This window comes from Epargyreus clarus, unplaced genomic scaffold (genome assembly GCF_041222505.1).
Source record: "Epargyreus clarus isolate Ecla_fem2 unplaced genomic scaffold, WU_Ecla_fem_2.2 ptg000026l, whole genome shotgun sequence".
Classification (NCBI taxonomy): Eukaryota; Metazoa; Arthropoda; class Insecta; order Lepidoptera; family Hesperiidae; genus Epargyreus; species Epargyreus clarus.
The window spans coordinates 16,456,572-16,474,913 of NW_027332233.1; the positions used below are offsets into that span (position 1 = coordinate 16,456,572).

The 18,342-nt window shown below is 38.5% G+C and overlaps 2 protein-coding genes across 5 annotated transcripts in view; both read left to right on the forward strand.

Annotated features, from left to right (window-relative positions):
• The window catches only part of LOC140753238 (uncharacterized), a 31,524-nt gene extending 16,442 nt beyond the window's left edge, over positions 1 to 15,082 (forward strand). For 2 of the 4 annotated variants that reach the window (XM_073087712.1, XM_073087713.1), the window contains exons 2-11: positions 890 to 1,011; positions 3,854 to 4,666; positions 5,025 to 5,206; positions 5,529 to 6,181; positions 9,196 to 9,374; positions 10,328 to 10,552; positions 10,800 to 10,892; positions 11,283 to 11,514; positions 11,894 to 12,093; positions 12,520 to 15,082. In XM_073087712.1, coding sequence (XP_072943813.1) covers positions 3,854 to 4,666; positions 5,025 to 5,206; positions 5,529 to 6,181; positions 9,196 to 9,374; positions 10,328 to 10,552; positions 10,800 to 10,892; positions 11,283 to 11,514; positions 11,894 to 12,093; positions 12,520 to 13,677 — 3,735 coding nt within the window. In that variant the 5' untranslated portion in view covers positions 890 to 1,011 and the 3' untranslated portion in view covers positions 13,678 to 15,082. Of the gene's footprint in view, positions 1 to 889; positions 1,012 to 1,876; positions 2,055 to 3,853; positions 4,667 to 5,024; positions 5,207 to 5,528; positions 6,182 to 9,195; positions 9,375 to 10,327; positions 10,553 to 10,799; positions 10,893 to 11,282; positions 11,515 to 11,893; positions 12,094 to 12,519 lie in introns of those variants that run through there. The other 2 variants (XM_073087714.1, XM_073087715.1) reach the window with 2 other exon arrangements.
• A 310-nt stretch (positions 15,083 to 15,392) lies between these two features.
• On the forward strand, positions 15,393 to 18,342 carry Dnaaf3 (dynein axonemal assembly factor 3). The gene has a single exon (XM_073088192.1). It carries the CDS (start codon positions 16,905 to 16,907, stop codon positions 18,285 to 18,287), a length of 1,383 nt encoding a protein of 460 aa, XP_072944293.1. The 5' UTR covers positions 15,393 to 16,904; the 3' UTR covers positions 18,288 to 18,342.

An 18,342-nucleotide genomic window follows, 5' to 3' on the forward strand; every position in this document is an offset into this window, starting at 1 on the left:
TCGACTCCACAGGCGTCACAGACTCATTGTTAATTAGATACAGATTTCCATGGGCCTAAGTGACACTTTGCTTCTTGTTTGTTACTTTTGTAATAAATTAATAAAATGAACTTAGCACTCGTTCCTTATTCGAAGTTGATAATAAAATATACATCGGTCTATGTTATAACAATGGAAACTGCAGATTTTTGTTATTATTTTGTGAAAGTCTATTAAAAATTGTAATACGTGTCCAAAGAAAAAAAAGGAACATCATAGCCGGCTACATTTTTATGTGACAAGAGTGATAATGTATGTAGCACAAGCAAGTCAGGCAGATTATTTATGTCGTGTACATTACGCAATGCAGCATGGGAAGCGATATCTAAAGTACATTGTATGAGAAACTACTATTATTATATTATACGCATAATTAACATAACTAGTAGTCTAAATTAGATCATAAGAAACAAACGAAATTTCCGAAACAATATTGATATCATAATTGGGGTATGCAATGCGTATGTACTATGAGATTGGATTCTAACTTCATTTTAGTTTAATTGACCTTCCCAATAAGCTGTTTTAGTGATAAGGAACTTAGTGTCTCAATTTGTCACGGGTTTAAATCCTAGGAACGCATCTCAGATTTTTAAAGTAATGTGTGAAGGAAGAAGAGTAGATATATAGTGACGAAAGCTACAAATGCGTGTGAAGTGTACTAAACTGCACTTGGTCGGTGTAGTACTATGCCTAGAGTCTAGGTCCTAAACTCTCCCATTTAGAGGAGACTTGTGTCCAGCGGCAGCACAGTAATGGGATGTCGACGTAACAATCATAAACAACAATGTTTAAATATTATCTTGTTATGTGTCAGCGCCTGTATTATAGCAGCGATTTTATTTTTCAGACACCAAAACTGGAGGTGGCGAAATTGTCAGAATTTCTCGCCGGTGCTGCCCCCAAGCGGATGGAGGTGGGATAAAATGATCGCGAGCGGTCAGCGGACGGCGTGACCAACAGATAGTGAAGGTGAGTTAACAAATCATGTTCGTATTGGATTGACTTCAAAATAAACATTCTTCTAATCGATTATTTCTTCTATTCGATTCTAATCGATGTAATCGATCCAAGAAAATAGTGTCAGTGTCATATTTACACATATCCCAATATAATTTCTATCTGGATATTACATACGACGTATTAATATAAAAACAAAACCCGACTGCTTAAAAAAACCTATTTTACTCTCACAATTTCTATAAATCCAACCCTCATGCTCATCCAGCGGTCTGGACTGCACGGCGTGTCAAAGAATGAGACCTAAGTACATAGGTACATGTACGTACATATGTATGTACATATAAAAAACATTGTCTACCACAGTCAGGTCAAAAACAAAACCAGGAAATAAGTAATTATCGCTTGACAAAATCATTGAGAAAAAGATGCATCAATGGTTCTAGTTGTCAAAGAAATAGGACCTTGAGGTCATTTATATAAGCTTGCTCGCCTAGTGACCTTTATGTGTTGGGCCACTTAACTGTATTTTAATATAAGTCAGATGTTTTTTGTCCAATAAATGTTTAAAATATTAAAGATTTCAACGATGAATGCTTTGCTTAATAATATTTCATTAAAATTTTTCAAAATTGTAATTATTATAACGTGATTAATAATAAATGCGATTAAATATAAAATCCATATTTTCATTATTTTAGAAAGGTCTTAGATTTTCAGATTAGATCTTAGATTTTAAGAGTTTGGTTATATCTATCTCTAGTGTGTATAATAGTTTAAAAATGCAATTAGAAATCAGGAACAATAAATTTATAGTCAAATCGCCATCACGCGAGTATTGTGGCTTCAGACGAATTGCCTAGTTAAGTGTAGTGTCGTCACCGAGAGAGAGTGGTTCTGTCGGAGCGGTGTTCAATTATTGTTTACTTAGTTTTAGTCATTTATTATATTTCGACTATTTTCTAAAAAAGACCGTAAATAAGTTGTTAAGCAATGTGCCCAACGGAGGCTTGGTTAAATGGTGTTAAATTTTGGTAAATAAGTTATTGCGCTAGGTGAGATCATGATTACGATTAATTGTTTTCCTTTAAATCTTCATCTTGTTTGTTTTCTGTTGTTTTGAAATGCTTCGGGTATAGTGGATTGTGTTTGTAGTAGTTGAATAAGCCATTGATTAATAACTACAAACTTATCTATTTCTTTTACAGATTCAATCAGAGAGAATCAATAACTTTTTAAAATTAGAATTTCATAATAATTTTAAACTTTTGCTTTGCTTATTTAATACAACTATTTATATTTTGGTACACAGAATCATAATAATTATTAATGAAAATATTGTGTATACAGGCGAGTATTAATGGAAATTATTGAACTGGAGCTTGTTAAATTTAATTTCCCTAATTGTTATTTTGTAAAGATTTAAGTAAATCGGTGCCTGATATGTTAATAATTATTATTTCATGTAGTTCAGTAAACTCAGAAAATACTAATCATTTGAAGAAAATACTTTAAAAATAATTAACACCGCATGCCAGAGGTATTTAATAAATAAATAAGGGGTAAATTTAATTTATAATTTTGCTTTGAATGTTAATGAACGTGTTTATTGTAGTCTACTTGTGTAACGTCAACTTGTGTACTGTGTACTATCTTTATTTTAGAGCTACAATATCACCCATGATAATATAGAAAGTCCTAGTGTAGAGCTATGTAGAGTATAGCGAAACACCTTCCGAAGCGATTGCAGCTTATAGACGTTCAAACAGAGTTGTATAGGAATTTATTTTGTAAAGACTTTTTAATTGAATTGAACTTAAATTATTCAATGTAACTAGCACTAACGTAACTGTCTCCAGGGCGCATCTGTTGCCATGACTAGGATTGTTACAGACATTGTCTCGAACACAAGCACGTGCAAGTAATGCGGCGTGGGCGAAGCTGTCCCACTAGTAAAGAGGTGTATGAAGGCGGGCAATGAGAGAACCACTTTTATTTCGTGCCCAATACATATCATTATGTGATCTTTGTTCTGATGTTACGAGATACTACTTAATCGGGTTTCAACTTAGTTCAAACTACCTTTGTCAAATATTCATTTAATTGGAAAACATACAGTATATAGATTGTTTACATATATACCTATATGTAAATAATTTGTAGACTGCATAGTGTTAAGATTTTAAGTAAGGTATTACTAAACACTATGCAGTCTTCGCATATTGAAAAAAGCACGATTGTTTGCTCTACTAAACTTGAAAAATATAAAGAGTATAGTGTTATAGATAAAAATAATTAATATTATTTCTGTTTGTTTCATGGCTTGTGTAATAAAATTCGCTAAATATAAAGAATAACACTAAATTGCTGCTATGAGACAGAAATAATATTGACATCAATATTTAACACTGTTTTTAAAAGGTTGGGACACGAAGGTATCACACCCTTTAATTAACATTTTCATTACGTCTATAAAAATCTTGAAGATCATAAACAAAGTTTTCCATATTCCCTACAGAATATCCGGAAACATTGCGATCCAATTTGTCAATCAGTGGATAATTTCTGAATATCGGTTATAAACGTCGAGTGGGTGATTGTTGATATCTCTATTTCAGCAATCGATTAGATAAGCGGGGAACACAAAGTGAAGCCCAAAATGTTATTTGTGGATTCAGTTCAGGGTAGTCTGGACTTTCTTCTTGCCACGTCCGAGTTTGAACTCAAGATTTTCAGAAATTATTCTAAATAGTTTTTAAAGACTTACTTATTATTTATCTTGTACGTCGAAGAATTTTCTAGATTTCTTTGAATCAATATATTATCACTTTTAATATTATATTTTCAATTACAGATGCTTCAGCTCCATCAATTGGTTCACGCAACGGTACTATTACTCTTAGTATGGATCGACACACCAACAGTAGAGGCAATATCCGGTAGCTCGGTTTGCCCCATTGGCTTTAAGGAAATATCCCACGATGGCTCCACAATCTGTTATAGGAAAAAAGGGCCAGAAATCTTTTCAGATTTATACAAAGACTGCGCTCGCAACATTTTTTCATTGCATTTATATAACCAACTCGATATTGACAAATCGAATGCAGTATGGAGTGAATATAAAAATGCCTACCCTGGTGGACCGTTCCTTAATAGAAGATTTATAGATGACTTCGGTTCCGAGATGTCTTCGTCATATAAGGTACAACTCCAGAATCACAGTCTCGAAGTGGAAGAGGATTTGTGCGTGGTGGTAGATCCAGTGCGAAGCTACCTGGCAGTCAGATGTGATGAGAAGCATTACAGGTACTGCTTCGTTCCGCCGAGTACGTTCAAGGGTGATCGTTATGAGTTAACCAAAACACACTGTGAAGACTTGAAAGATTCGTTGGTCTTCTCTAGTCCAGTCCCCACTTGTTTGACAGTTCTATCTGGCACTAGTACGATGCCTGCGTCTACTGGCATCGTACCGGTCAGGGCGAGGTGGAATCAGGCGCAAGACATGTGCGGAAGGAAGGGCGGTTCGTCATTATTGAATAGGGGATGGCGGTATGCCAACCACCCGCGGTTGCATAGCTCTTACGAGAACAAAATATACCCATTGGGTATGATAACGACTTCTGACCATTCTTTGCTGAGATACGATGCGTTGAGCGATCACGCGGAGGTTAGTGTTTTAACGACACCTGTAATATTTTATAATTTTGATATACTTAATCTCTATTTGGCTGTAACGGCTTATCGTATAAAGCAAAGGGGAGTGTAATAAAGCAGACCAACTTACGCAACGCCTATCAATCCAGTCTAAAGGGTGTTAGCTATATTTTTATTTGATTAATTGGATAACATTCAGATCCTGAAGTATAAATGCAGATACATCTATCTTTGAACTAAGTATTATCTATTTTTGAACAACAGATATATACTTAAAATGCGATAGTTGCGTAGTAAAATCGTTCAAAATACGTATTACTTTCAAGGTAAGTATATCGAGCGATGTATTAAAACGTATTTTTCTCACCTAGATACCAAAATCGGAATGGAACTTCAAAGACCCTATAGATGACGCGAAAACGATGAACGCTCTGCTGGGCGCACTAAGCGGCGAACAGTGGGAGCTGGTCAACTCCTCTTACACATTCTTCGATGTCATCTGCGAACGTACGATCAAATCTCAGAACGTTAGCATACTGCTATATGTTGATGTGTAAGTTTTGTTTTTAAAATTACTAAAAAAATAAATATAAAGAAGAAACAAACAGTCCACTTGATGATAAGTGCTTACTGTTATCTATGGACATTGGACATCTGTATCAAGACGAAATATATAGTACTAAACAAGCTGCACGCCAACGAAAAGCTACTTTTAACAGTATTGTAATATGAAAATAATTGGTTTGGACTTTGGATCCAAACTGCCGTAGTAATATTACACATAAATTGTATAACTTAAAATTGATTTTTTAAAATTAATATATATCTTCAAATTTTTCTGTTTATCATTTATGATTTTATCTTTATTTTTCCAGAGAAAATAAATTGGTACTAAATGTGTCCGAAAACATCGATTCAAAAGACCTGTATTGCTTCAGCGACTCGGATTTTGATTTTCCAAATAGAGTTAAGACTCGTAAGGGGCCCAATAACAATTTTATATTAACGCCCAAATCAGAAAATGGCTACTACTGGTGTATTTATAAAGATCCAATCACGTACAAGTCGGTTGAATCCGATAAAATACTTTTTATTCGAGAGAAAGAATCCCTTGCAAACGTGTATGCAGTCAAAATAAGAAGTATTAGGGCCTATGACGATGGAAACTTTGACACGCGGCGTCATAAATGGAGAAAACACCTAAAAGAGTACATATACTACTCAAAAAAATATTTAATATACCATGATAAGATGCCAATCGGAAATAACACTGAAGAGATTTTGAAAAGTTTCAAATCAGCCAAGGGTATTGACGATGCGAAGGACGAGGACGTAGTGAGGGATACACATTTGAAGAGGAAATATTTAGATAATAGGACTGTCCTATTTCACGTTGATTTGTACCCTGGTATGGAGGCAGTTGCGCCGGGAAAATGGGACAGTATTGAGGTTATTTACATGAGACCAGTGTATTATTGTAAGCAATTTCTGACGGATCATTCAGAGATTGTCCCCGAAACCGCAATGGGTGAGTGAACTAATTATATAATTTATTAATAATTACTTTTTTGGTCGTTAAGTGCTTTAATAAAACCTGGTGGTGGCTATATATATTATCAAATCAAATCAAATCAATACTCTTTATTGTACCCAATAAAAGAAGACACATATAAAAAGTAGATAACTAATTTAAAAGACAATACAAAAGGCGGTCTTATCGCTATCGCTTATAAAATAAATAGCATAAACATGTTGGAATAAATAAAATATAGCATAAACTAAGCACAAGTAAAAGAAGGAGACTAAAATAGAATGGAAGAGCTGATTGAAAATAAAACAGCAAAGGAAAATAATAAATAATCATAATATAAAAAATAAAAAAAATAGGTAATTAGGTAATATAAGGTAATCATTTATTTGTATTTTTTTTAAAAAAAACAACGTAAACGTGAGGCATGTGTGGGATAGGTAGGTGTTTTTCTCCAAAAACGAAATTGTCCGAGTTCCAGCCTGAAAATAGGTTATTATAAATCACACCATAATGTTTTGTACTTTTAGTCTAGATCGTAACCGGCCTCATGGCTCTTCTAAGCATTTTACTATTCCTTGTACTTACGAATGGAAGAATCGTTGAAAATATCACCTTGTATGTAACAACAATGCAAGAGAGAGTGCTTGTCCTCGCCTACTTGTTCTCAACACACCGCATTCTACAAATATGACGAGCAAATAGCTTATCATGAGAACAATGAATCGGAATCAGATGTAACGTGCCTTAATGAGTCACCGTCCTAAGCAAGGCTTGAGTAGGTCGACGATGATCTAATTATCATCTCCGAGATCAAGGGTTAAGAGGTGCGAATGTCCTGATAATTACATTGTCATTCATTTGTAGAGGACTATTAAGGAGATGTTTATTTGTGTCGATTTTATTGTTCTTGTGTGGCTATTTTTAGGTATTCCTTGTTGTTTTATTTTCTTTCTCCTAAAGTTTTGATGCATATCATCTTATATTCTGTATCAATGGTTTCAAAATAGTCTTCCGACTTCCAAAATAGCCCAAGATTACTTACTTCTGAAAAACAGTGCTTCTGTTTTTCATAATTCACAAAAAATAGTACCTAACTTATTTGCCCTTCCCTCATATTATTTAGAACTAGCTTTTGCCCGCGGCTTCGCCCGCGTTTAAAAAAAAATAATATAACATACTAACATACATAAAACGTACCTTCAACTTTGCGAAAGATCATCACTTGATCAAATGCATAGGTTACGGTTATTTACGATTCAATCCTTACTAATATCGATTAAAATAATCGATGTTTTGGGTCCAAAAGATCGATTCTCCGATTTATCGATCTTAGATCGCCATCCCTAGTTCCCGTGGGATATCCGGGATAAAAGCTATCCTATTTCCTTTCTCGGGTCTCAGACTATCTTTGTACAAAATTTCATTAAAATCAGTTCAGTGGTTTGGGCGTGAAGAAGAGACAACCAGACAGACAGAGTTACTTTCGGATTTATAATATTAGTAAGGACGAAGTGAAGAGGACAATAGTATTGTAATGTGTTAGTATAAAGCATTTAAATAAATCATTAATAAATTAATAATAATTAATAATTGCAATGAATAAGCAAATTACGTAAGTAATAAGGATTTATAATGTTTAAAGATCAACATGGCCTTAACATGAACAATTAATTCCATCCGCTGTTCGGTCGTGACGATAATTAGGGTTGGGACATTCTTGCCGTATGCCTAATTGCATGATTATAGAGAGCTTATATTTGTTGTGCTGACGCAGAAAATATATTACGTTAGAGTTAAAATTACTAGCGAAAACTACTTCAATCGTAATAGCTTGTTAGATTCCTCGGCTGCGCAATCTTTTGTTTATTCGTACTTGTTTCCCGAAGAATTTCGGATCGGAGCAGGTCCCCGGCTTTAAAGGTTTAATGGTCATGCATTAGAAATTAATTATCAGTTTACGTATACATCTGCCTGATAGTTCGCTTATAATAGTAATTAAAGGTAGTAAATAAAGTAGTAGTGGTGGTATAGAAAGTAAAGGCGTGCACTTCTTGCGTTTCAAGAGAAATGTGTGGATGCCGGCTGACTAACATGTAAGGCGACCACCTACACCTCAGAATTGACAAGAAAGAAGAAGTCTTTAACTCTTCACTTACTAGCATGGTGAAATATGCCTTAAATATTTTTTAAACTGAGATCCGTGTCTAGTAGTAGAACAGTCTTGGGTTCTTGTGCTGCCTGGGATAGTAGTTTGCTCCAGGTATTTCCCTGCCAATCAGCGGATTTCCCCAAGTTGATTAACTTGATATTATTATGTCGTAATATCCGTTACTACGTATTGTGTTTTGAGGTGTAATTATTGTAACCATTGTTATACGAGTGCCTTAGGTTAGTTTATCAATGGCTTAGTTATCTTATTTGCAATGTTACCGCATTATCTATAAGTACATCTGCGTAACGAAACAAAAATATGAGATTCTGTGTTTTCGAAATTATTTTAGTGTGTATTCAGAACATATAACTTTTGCGATGCTTACGCTATGCGAGTGGTTCGAAGGTATCTAATTATGTAATATACGTCATACAAGAAGTCACTGTGGGTTTCTTTTTAAATCCAGTCTGAATGAGTGAACTTTTAAATCACTTCCTATTTCCGTATTTCGTTTTTACCCTAAGGGTGCAGGGGGCCCTGGGTATGGGCCCCTGGCATTAGAGGGTCCCGTAAAATCAATATTTATCTTCGCTTATACGACACACTTAAACGACACATTTAAGTTCAAGATTTTGCCTTACATTATTTCTTAATGTAGTGCGATATATAGCGCGATATAACACGTACAACGTTGTAAATAACAAACAGTTATACTACAAGAGACTGTTAGTATATATTTATATTTCATATAACATTCGTCAGGCGTTTATATTCCAATGCTGTTTAATAAATCGAAAAATATAGCATCCTACCGTTATATAGCATATTTGAAAACAACAATGTTTAATAATTATTATAGGCGGGAGCGTCACTTTGGACTGCGTGACATACAAGTGTATCGGCGACTTCAACGAGGGGGTGCAGTGGTCGATGTGGGCGCGGGAGGGCTGCCTGCGCTCCTCCACGGAGAAATTGGTACTGCGCTTTACCGACGACGTTACTATGCTTATGCCTACGCTGGTACCCACTGGCATTTCTGTAAGTTTGTTTATGCTTTTGTTTATTGACATATTGCATCCTACTCAAATTATAAACTACACACATAAGTACATAACTAACATACTCGTATATACGTACACATCATTTTATGTAAATGCTATCATTCGAAAAAAACTTTCTTTTTTCATATTTAAAAAAATCATCGTCTAATACCTAAAAATTAAACAAAATAATTTGTTATAATATAGCGTTTATAAGTTGTAGTTGTGATATTTTAAAATAACAATATTATTACGGTTGCGTCCAATTATATTTCAAAACTGATATACTCATCTCCCAAGAATTTCAGATTTACTTAGAATACTGGCAATTCTTCTGTTACAGTATTATTACACAGTATCACATACAATTAAAATGTACCATATACAGAGTGGCAGGTAAAACAAGGGACTTATTTCAGTATTCGATTCTCGTCCTGAACACGTAAATAATATGATGTTAATTTTTGACAGGATTATCCAGTAAAATATAAACCCCAATATTTTTTTACCCCAATAATTTATACTACGGACTGCCGTGTGTTTAGATTGTGTATTAGAACACTGACCGCGTTCAAAATTAATCTCGCTAATCAAAATCAAAGTTAATCTGTACTTTTAGTAAGAGTTTTCAATTGAGGACTCGATCAATTAAGGTTGACAACTAAATTTTTGTGAATAATTTAATTTATCGTGTGCCGAAGTAATAAGTAAATTTTGCCACAAATAAATTTTGTGCTTAATAAGATAGATTGTCCTTACGTGGATCTCCCACGACTTTTACGACATTTTATCGCGTTCTTTCTGTAATTTATTATTTTGTATTTTTTCGTTTTTTTATCACCTGTGAGTGCGAATGATCATGAGCTTGAATACTTCCTTCGTTTAACCTACCACAGTGTACACTGTCTTGTGACTAACAGCTTGCGACAACTAACAGTGACCGCTTTATAGACCCGCGCCCCGGAGAACCAGCCCCGTGACGTCAGCGAGAGCTCCGAGGAGGGCGATAGGCGGCCCTCGAAGACCACCACGCCTTGTGACGAAAACGAAACTACCATGGAAACCGTTATAACGGAGTCACTACCCACGGAAGGGACTGTCACTGAAGAGACAGCAAGCACTCCGGAGTTCACTACTGAGTCGACTCCGATGCCAACTGAACCTACGACCATACCAGTAAGTTGGTAAAGTAGGTACGGTCTATCCAGCGAGACAGGACAATATAGCGTTCTCTCTTTCTTACTTTTGTATGCCAACAAAAAGAATATGATGATGATATTTCTTACAAAATTGTATTTGAAAAGTTATCATATGTAGTATATTATAATTTCCATATTTAATTTTGTAAATTAATTGTAAGGATATTATATGAGGTTTTATTTAACCAAAGACTATTTACTGATTTTCTTTATTTCTTCTACAGCCTGAAGATCAACTTCAACAAGTTTTGGATGATTTGGACCGGCTGGTCAACGATACCGTGTCCATGGAGAATATTACTAATGTTTTCGATCAGGTAACGCCAGCTTACTACAGTTTATAATAAACAAAAATATGTCATCACTCACGCACCATAGGCACAAAAATATGTACCAGAACCCCCGGCTTAGGGCTTATATGAATCTTCACAAAGAGAAACAAAATTCTCTCCTTGCATGATAAGCTGACAAGGTACTATTGCGAATAACCATTGTATTATATTCCAGATTCTCCTTGAAAAACAAGGAATGAATTATCAATTACGGAAAAAAATTCCAAAGACAGGACAATATAGCGTCCTCTCTTTCTTACTTTTGTATGTCAACAAAAAGAAAATGATGATGATGATGATGATATTTCTTACAAAATAGTATTATACCGATGGTGGTACTCACAATTAAAATAAAGGCATAAATTGATATTCCAGGTAAACGACATCCTGGAAGAGCGCGAGCTGGAGATCCCCGGTCGGCTACTGCACCTGCTGGACCAGCTGGGCTCCGCGGTGGAGCTGCACGGCGCGCACACGGCGGCGGCGGTGGCCAGCAACGTGGCGCTGCTGGTCGGGGACGCCGCGCCCGACGCGCCCATACAGGGGATACGCATCGCCAACCGGGATAACGACGAGTTCACTAACGACACCTTTGAGATTATGAGAGGTAGGTTTATGATAGCTTAGTGGTTTTGAATGTCTCCCAATGCTGATGTCTGCGTTTCTAATCCCTTCCTTTTCTATTGCTATAAATTAAAAAAAATAATAATCTTGCGCGATTTTTTTTATGGGTACAATGGCACACTTCATACCAATATTCTGGATATGCATCTAGTTAGCAATTTTTCTTCAGGTCTGGTTTTGGATTGATTGCAGATGTCGATGGGCAGTAGCTACTTAACATCAGATGTACTGCATGTTCGTTTGCTATTCCTATATTATAAAATGTGATAGATCACATTACGCCATGTTCTGGTTCTGACGATTCATTTATAAGGCATAGTCATCAAATCATCTACTTTACCTATTATCGTTGTATCACCCAGAGCCCGCGAACTCGACAACCCTGGAGGCGGACAAGAACGAGGCGGTGGTGCAGCTGCCGGCGTCGGTGGCGCACTCGGCGCGCCGCGTCAGCTTCGTGGTGTTCCGCAACGACCGCGCCTTCCGCCGCGACAGCCTCCGCGTCAACAGCCGCGTCTTCAGCGTCAACGTGCAGAACCTCACGCAGTTCGCCGACGGGGAGGTAGAGGACTTTTATTTAGTAGCTAAATTGTTGCCGTATTTTTTTTGTTAAATATCTTCATTATCAAATTCCTCCTTAGTTAAGTATAACATATAGTATATATTCATAATTTTTTTACAATCTCACAAATAAGGAGGTTCTTGAATGAAGTTGGTAATAGTCTCTTATAAATAGTGATTTATAGATTTCATACAAATTTTAAAGTAGATATGGAACACTCTCTGATTTCCTCAATATATTTTTTGTCATGTCAAAGGAAATAGTAATTGACTAAGCTATCATTATATTGTTTGTGATGCTGGATTTCGTGTTGTAAGTCATAGCATATACAATAAGGGGATGAAATTTAGTCGTCCTCAGTCCTTTTCTGTTACATATATGCAGCTAAACATGATACTCTCTACATTAAACTCGAATAATTCCCAGGTAATCGACATCCACATAAGTCCAATGACAACAAACATCGGTAGGAACGAGAGCCGCGCGTGCGCGTTCTGGCAGTTCGACTCGGACGGCGGCGGCGAGTGGTCGCGCGCGGGCTGCCGGCTGCTGCGCGGCCGCGGCGGCGCGCTCGACACCTGCCGCTGCGACCACCTCACGCACTTCGCGGAGATCCTCGTCCCGCGCACCGCGTTCCCCGCGCGCCACGAGGCCGCGCTCGAGCTGCTCTCCGTGCTCGGCTGCTGCCTCTCCGCGCTCGGCCTCGCGCTCGTCGCGCTCACCGCCGCGCTCTTCCGCACCTGGCGCCGCGACTTCAGCAACAAGATCTGGCTCCAGCTCTGCGCGTCCATCGCCGTCATGGTGACCTGCTTCCTGGTCGTCGTGTTCGCGAGGTTCGACCACTACAACGTGGCGTGCATGCTCGTCGGCATCGCGCTGCACTATTCGGTGCTGACTTCGTTCTGCTGGATGCTGGTCGCCGCGGTCGTGTCGTACCGGCGGCTGGTCCTCGTGTTCACGCGAGATGCCTCTCACAAGCTGTTGAGGGCCTCCGCGTTCGCCTACGGGGTCCCCTGCGCCGTCGTCGGCATTCTTCTGGCGGTCGCGCCGCACTCGTATTCGGGACGATTCGAGGAGAAGACTCCCTCAGGATCGTTCTGCTATCCCACCGGCCTGGGGCTCTGGTTGGCCGTGTATGCACCGATTGCGATAATGCTGCTCGCGAACTGGACGCTATTCGGTCTAATAGTCCGCTCCGTGTTCGCTTCGAGAAGCATTCAAAGGCACGGCGACACGAACGAAGCTCTCAGGTGCGCTTCCGTCAGTTGCTTGCTGGTCTTTCTCTTTGGGCTTCCCTGGATCTTCGGGCTGTTCGCGTTCAACATAGGAGCGGCCTACCTGTTCACCATCACGACGACATTCCAGGGTCTAATTCTGTTTCTGTTCTTCATCCTGGGGAACAAGAAGACGAGAGATCTGTGGCTCAACAAACTGAAGATCAAACAGACTCGCAAGGTCCCGGTGACGTCGTCGACGTACACCAACCGCAGCACGGGCGCCCGCGCGCCGCCCGCGCCCGCCGCGCCGGCCGGCAAGCCCGCCGCGCCGCGCTCGCTCTCCAGCGACGACTCCAAGTTCTCTTGACGGTTTCTTGCTACATACACTATTAGCGATAAATAAAACCGAATTTTGTAATGATGTGCCGAGTCGGCCATTTTTGGTATTCGAGTACTTAAGTACTCATATAAAAAAGAATCGAGTCAGTACTCGAGTCCAGAGTATTCACAGTGTCGAGTTAGTTACGAAGCACTCGAGTACTTTGTAACACAGTCCAATAGCACGAATCCAAAAAAAAGGGTGCCTAAACTAAACAAAATTAAACAAGTTGTTACTTGCGCAATTGCTGCTGTATTCACTCGTATGCCTATATAAGGTATATGAGACTGGAGTCAGTGTACGAGTACCGTCAGTATTCAAGTATCACTGGTACTCGAGTACCACTTATTAGTACTCGAGTATGCGAGTTTATGTAAGTACGCGAGTACTGACTCGAGTCGTCCTGACTCGGCACATTTCTAGAATTATGGAGTAATGATTATATTGTCTAAAACCGTTACTTGATTGTAATGAATGAGATGCGCTGAAACTACTTAATTTGAATGAGTACGCGGCGCCCTTGTTGGCTAATTGATTTGAAAATATAATATTTAATGAATGGCGTGCGCGGCTTGGGTAATGCCGACTGCAGCAAATGCACGGTTGCAACAAATGCCTTATAGAAAGAAGCCAAAGAGAGGGTACTTGAATAGTTTCGAATCCTTACACATATAGTATTATTTTCGTTTTTAGTTCCTGTCGTCGGTCTCTAGTCCGTTTTTTCATATTGTTATGTAAATTTATAGTAAAGTAAATCAATAGTAATTGGTTTCGTTTGTATCACTACGGTGTTAAAGACGATCCTCTAATGTTGTGTCGAGCGTTTAATATTGTTGGGTAAATCACAAATATGATTTTAGCATGATTCAATAAATATTAATAAAAGTTCAATTAAAAACATCTGAGAAAGGTACCTCTAACGTTATAAAAATTCTAAGAATGTCTGTTGTGTATAAGGTTATATTTGAATTAGTTGTTATTGCTATATTTGTTACGGAGACTATAAATATTTAACTTTACATGCCGTTTAGAAAATATTGCCTAAGCGTTAGGTTTTAAAAATATTACCAAATGTTTATTAATTTTAAAAGATATTTCTATGTAATAAAGCAAAGCAACGGACGTACTATTATTTAAAAATAGATCGCGCTACAGCTCTACCGAAGTTTAACTATGTAATTGATCGAATATATTATTTATTTATATTAGTATTGTAAATAATTAGGTATAATAAGTTTAATATTATATCACTTGTACAGAACAAAATAATTTATAAAATAATAATTAAATGTTATTTGTACTATACGCAGTAAGAATTGACGCATTTACTACAACTTGATTATTTAAATAGTGTACTTATATTATGAATATAAAACGTATTTATTATACCTAAGTATTTGTCTTTTGTTTTATGGGCTGCTCCTTTTTATACGCTTGAATGTGTCCTATGACTCTCTATTCACAATTCGATAAGCCTTAAGCAAACTCTACATTCATATGGGACTAGTAAAGAGACGATTTCTACACTTACAACTTACCCCACACTAGGTTTTTTTTTATAATATAGGAGTAGCAGACGAGCATGCAGTCCACCTGATGGTAAGTGGCTACTGCCGCCCATGGACATCTGTAATCAACCCCAGATAGGATTAGATATTCCTACCTGAGGTCGGTCACAGATGCGCCGCTACCCTTGAGGACTAAGCTGGAACGCCTCGGAAAAGTCTGTCACCCTTACCACACCCTTCAAAACGGAACACAGCAGCGCCTAACACTGCTGTTTATATGCTATTAGGTAGAAATAGGTGTGGCGGTGGTGCCACCTGAGTCGAACCACAAAGAGTTCTACCACCTTCAAATAGGTTAAATTCAATTAGTTTCTCTGCGTCGTGCCATGGACAGACAAATATACTAACATGTGCGCTGGTGGTGTGGTAAGGCGTTCCATGTTAGTCCTCAGGGGTAGCGGCGCATCGGTGGCTAATCTCAGCTAGGAATATGTAATCCTATCTGGGATCGGTAGTAGCCACTTACATCAAGTGGACTTCGTGCTCGGCTGCGACTTATAATAAAAAAAAACTGTCTGGCGGGGCTCGAACCCGGTACTTTATAAAGCAAGACACATGTCTGTAGATAACTCGTATCAAATCTTTTCGAACGTACATAAGTTGACACTTGCATATGGCAAGATATTAAATTTCCACCATAGTTCTCTTTGAAAGAATTCGCTCGGCGAGAAAATACAGACGTCCCATATTGCCCTTTCGTTTATGTTTTCCACGTGGACCAGCCGTGCCATCGTGTGTGTATTGTGAAGTGCAAAGGTACTACTCAGAAAGGCCAAAGGTCGTGCCTACTACTTTGAGCCCAGTGACAGCGCGTGATTCGAGTCTGCAGCTCGACTTGGAAGGCAGGGTTGGTGGTGTTCTTAACTCATCTGCTAGAACGAGGATTGTATTATCTTACAATTATTTATGTACATCATCCGTTACATCGTTATACAGGCACTGCACTGGTATCTAATGATAACAATCGTGCCGGCGCCACGTATCTTGCGAAGCATGGATGGACGCGTGAATTTAGTCAATAGCGAACACTCAAGTAACTTCCCGATACCTTCAGAAATCTAAATTCATGGTTTAGATGCATGTTTGGTCAGAAATCGAATTCTTATAGTGGTAGACTGCATTGGTGTGTTACATTGAAGGAGTCTGATTTACTTCTTTAGGTCAGTTATAAAGCATTTGTGATTGACCTTGGATGCTTCTGCCAATCTATATGGAATTGATTATAAATATCCCTGGATGGTAGTGACTACATAACATCAGGTGGCCTACGTATGTATTAGCTATTTCCATTCATTAGCGAGATAAAATAACACAAAATATATTTTTATAACGAGGACGGATAGATTTAACCTTCTTATTTAGCATATTAGTTCACATATCGTGCCTATATTTGCATATTATAAAGTGCTTCTTGCTTATTATTGCCACTTGATCAGTTATCTAGAACCAGCGGATTGTAGTTAATTAATCAAACGTGCGCAGGTCGGCTAGGCAGGTAGATAAAAAAGGATATGACAATATGCATAAATAGATGGTTGCTTAGCAACGCCCTAGTGACACGCCTCATCAACCATTTGTTTACGTCGCCATGACATTGAAAATCGTCATTCCTTCGCTGTCACTCGTTACAACAATACGCGTGTAAAAATGTTTTGGGGCATCAGTCCTGCGCTCGACTTGCAAAAGGAGTATCTCAGGCACGGTGATGAAGGTGCATACGAACTAAATTTCTTGGTGATCGGCGGAACTGATGCCAGGCATCTTATTAAAACCTTGGCCCAAGCGTATCGACACAGCAGGCGATACATGAATATCTTCGTGGTTGATGGCTGTACGGAACTTGTGGCTCGACAGATTTTACTCCTCTCTTTAGCACTGGAAAAAACTAACAGATGCGGTCTTTTAGATAAAACGAGACGCCTAATGGAGGTGTACGGGAATCTTCTTCTGCGACCCTCAACGTCAAGATACTTAATTGCAAAGGCCCGGCAGCTGGTCGGTATGGTGACCAACCTGGAGTACATGAGCTGTCTTCTTCCGAGTATTTCTTTAGAACAGATGAAATTCCGTGAACGAGATTACATGGAAAATCTTTTCAACTTCTGGACAACGGGTAACACTAATCAGTTCAACGCGTGCGAACTTTGGGAGCATAGGATTAGGCACAGTCTTGGAGTCAGATATGATAATAGAGCTGGCGTCTACGACTGGGATTATCACATGCGCATGAAGGAAGTAGCAAGCCAGATATGCTTTCAAGAATACAAGCATTTTCGAGAACACGGCGTCGCTTTTACCTGGTTGGAGACTGAAGTCTGTCGTCCCAATGTTTCATTCGCGGCCGGAGTTTATAAGTGCGGAGACAGATATCTACATCGCGGTTATCTTGGAGATATGGTCACGTCACCGTATATAGCGTACGGGTTGAATTGTGAAGACAAAGATATGCTTAAATCCACGCATGGAGTTAATTTTAAACGTGCCACGGATATATCTGAAAGGAATATCATGCGAATGCTTTATGAGTTGGAGAATCGGGAGAAATTTGACGTGAATACTTTGAATCTGGACAGTCAGCAGAATTTGGGAGCGGTGGTGATGAGCGACCTAGATGTAAAAATTTCTGAGAGCGGTCCAGAAGCTCCCTTGCACTTGCGTGAAGATCGTGACACGTACATCTACGTAGATTTTGGTAAGGTTCATTTCTTGTCCCTTTCCGCTTTGGACCATTATCCCCATAAGCCGCAATTCCAGGGATTGTTCCACGGAGTTTTCGTGGGGCATAATATGCTGCCGCGAATAAAACCGAGTGTGTGGTCGATGGCACGCGACGACGCTTTTGTTATAATGGAATCGAGGAAGTATATGGTGGAATTGAAGAGAGATGAGGTCAAGGCCTACGGCGAGCAGATCCAGCAGGCCGCGGCTGCTGCACAATGTGAAAAAACGAAGTCGTTTAATCCTGAAAAAGATGATTTTGCCAAGTTTGTTATAAAAAGACGAAGTGAGAGTACAGATTTATCTACTTAACTCCCTACTTTGTATTACATTTATCGTAATTGCATATTTTCATTTTACTATCATG

What these genes read in the sequence shown, in the direction of transcription:
- Dnaaf3 (XM_073088192.1), top strand. Translation starts at nt 16,905, where the DNA reads ATGTTTTGGGGCATCAGTCCTGCGCTCGACTTGCAAAAGGAGTATCTC.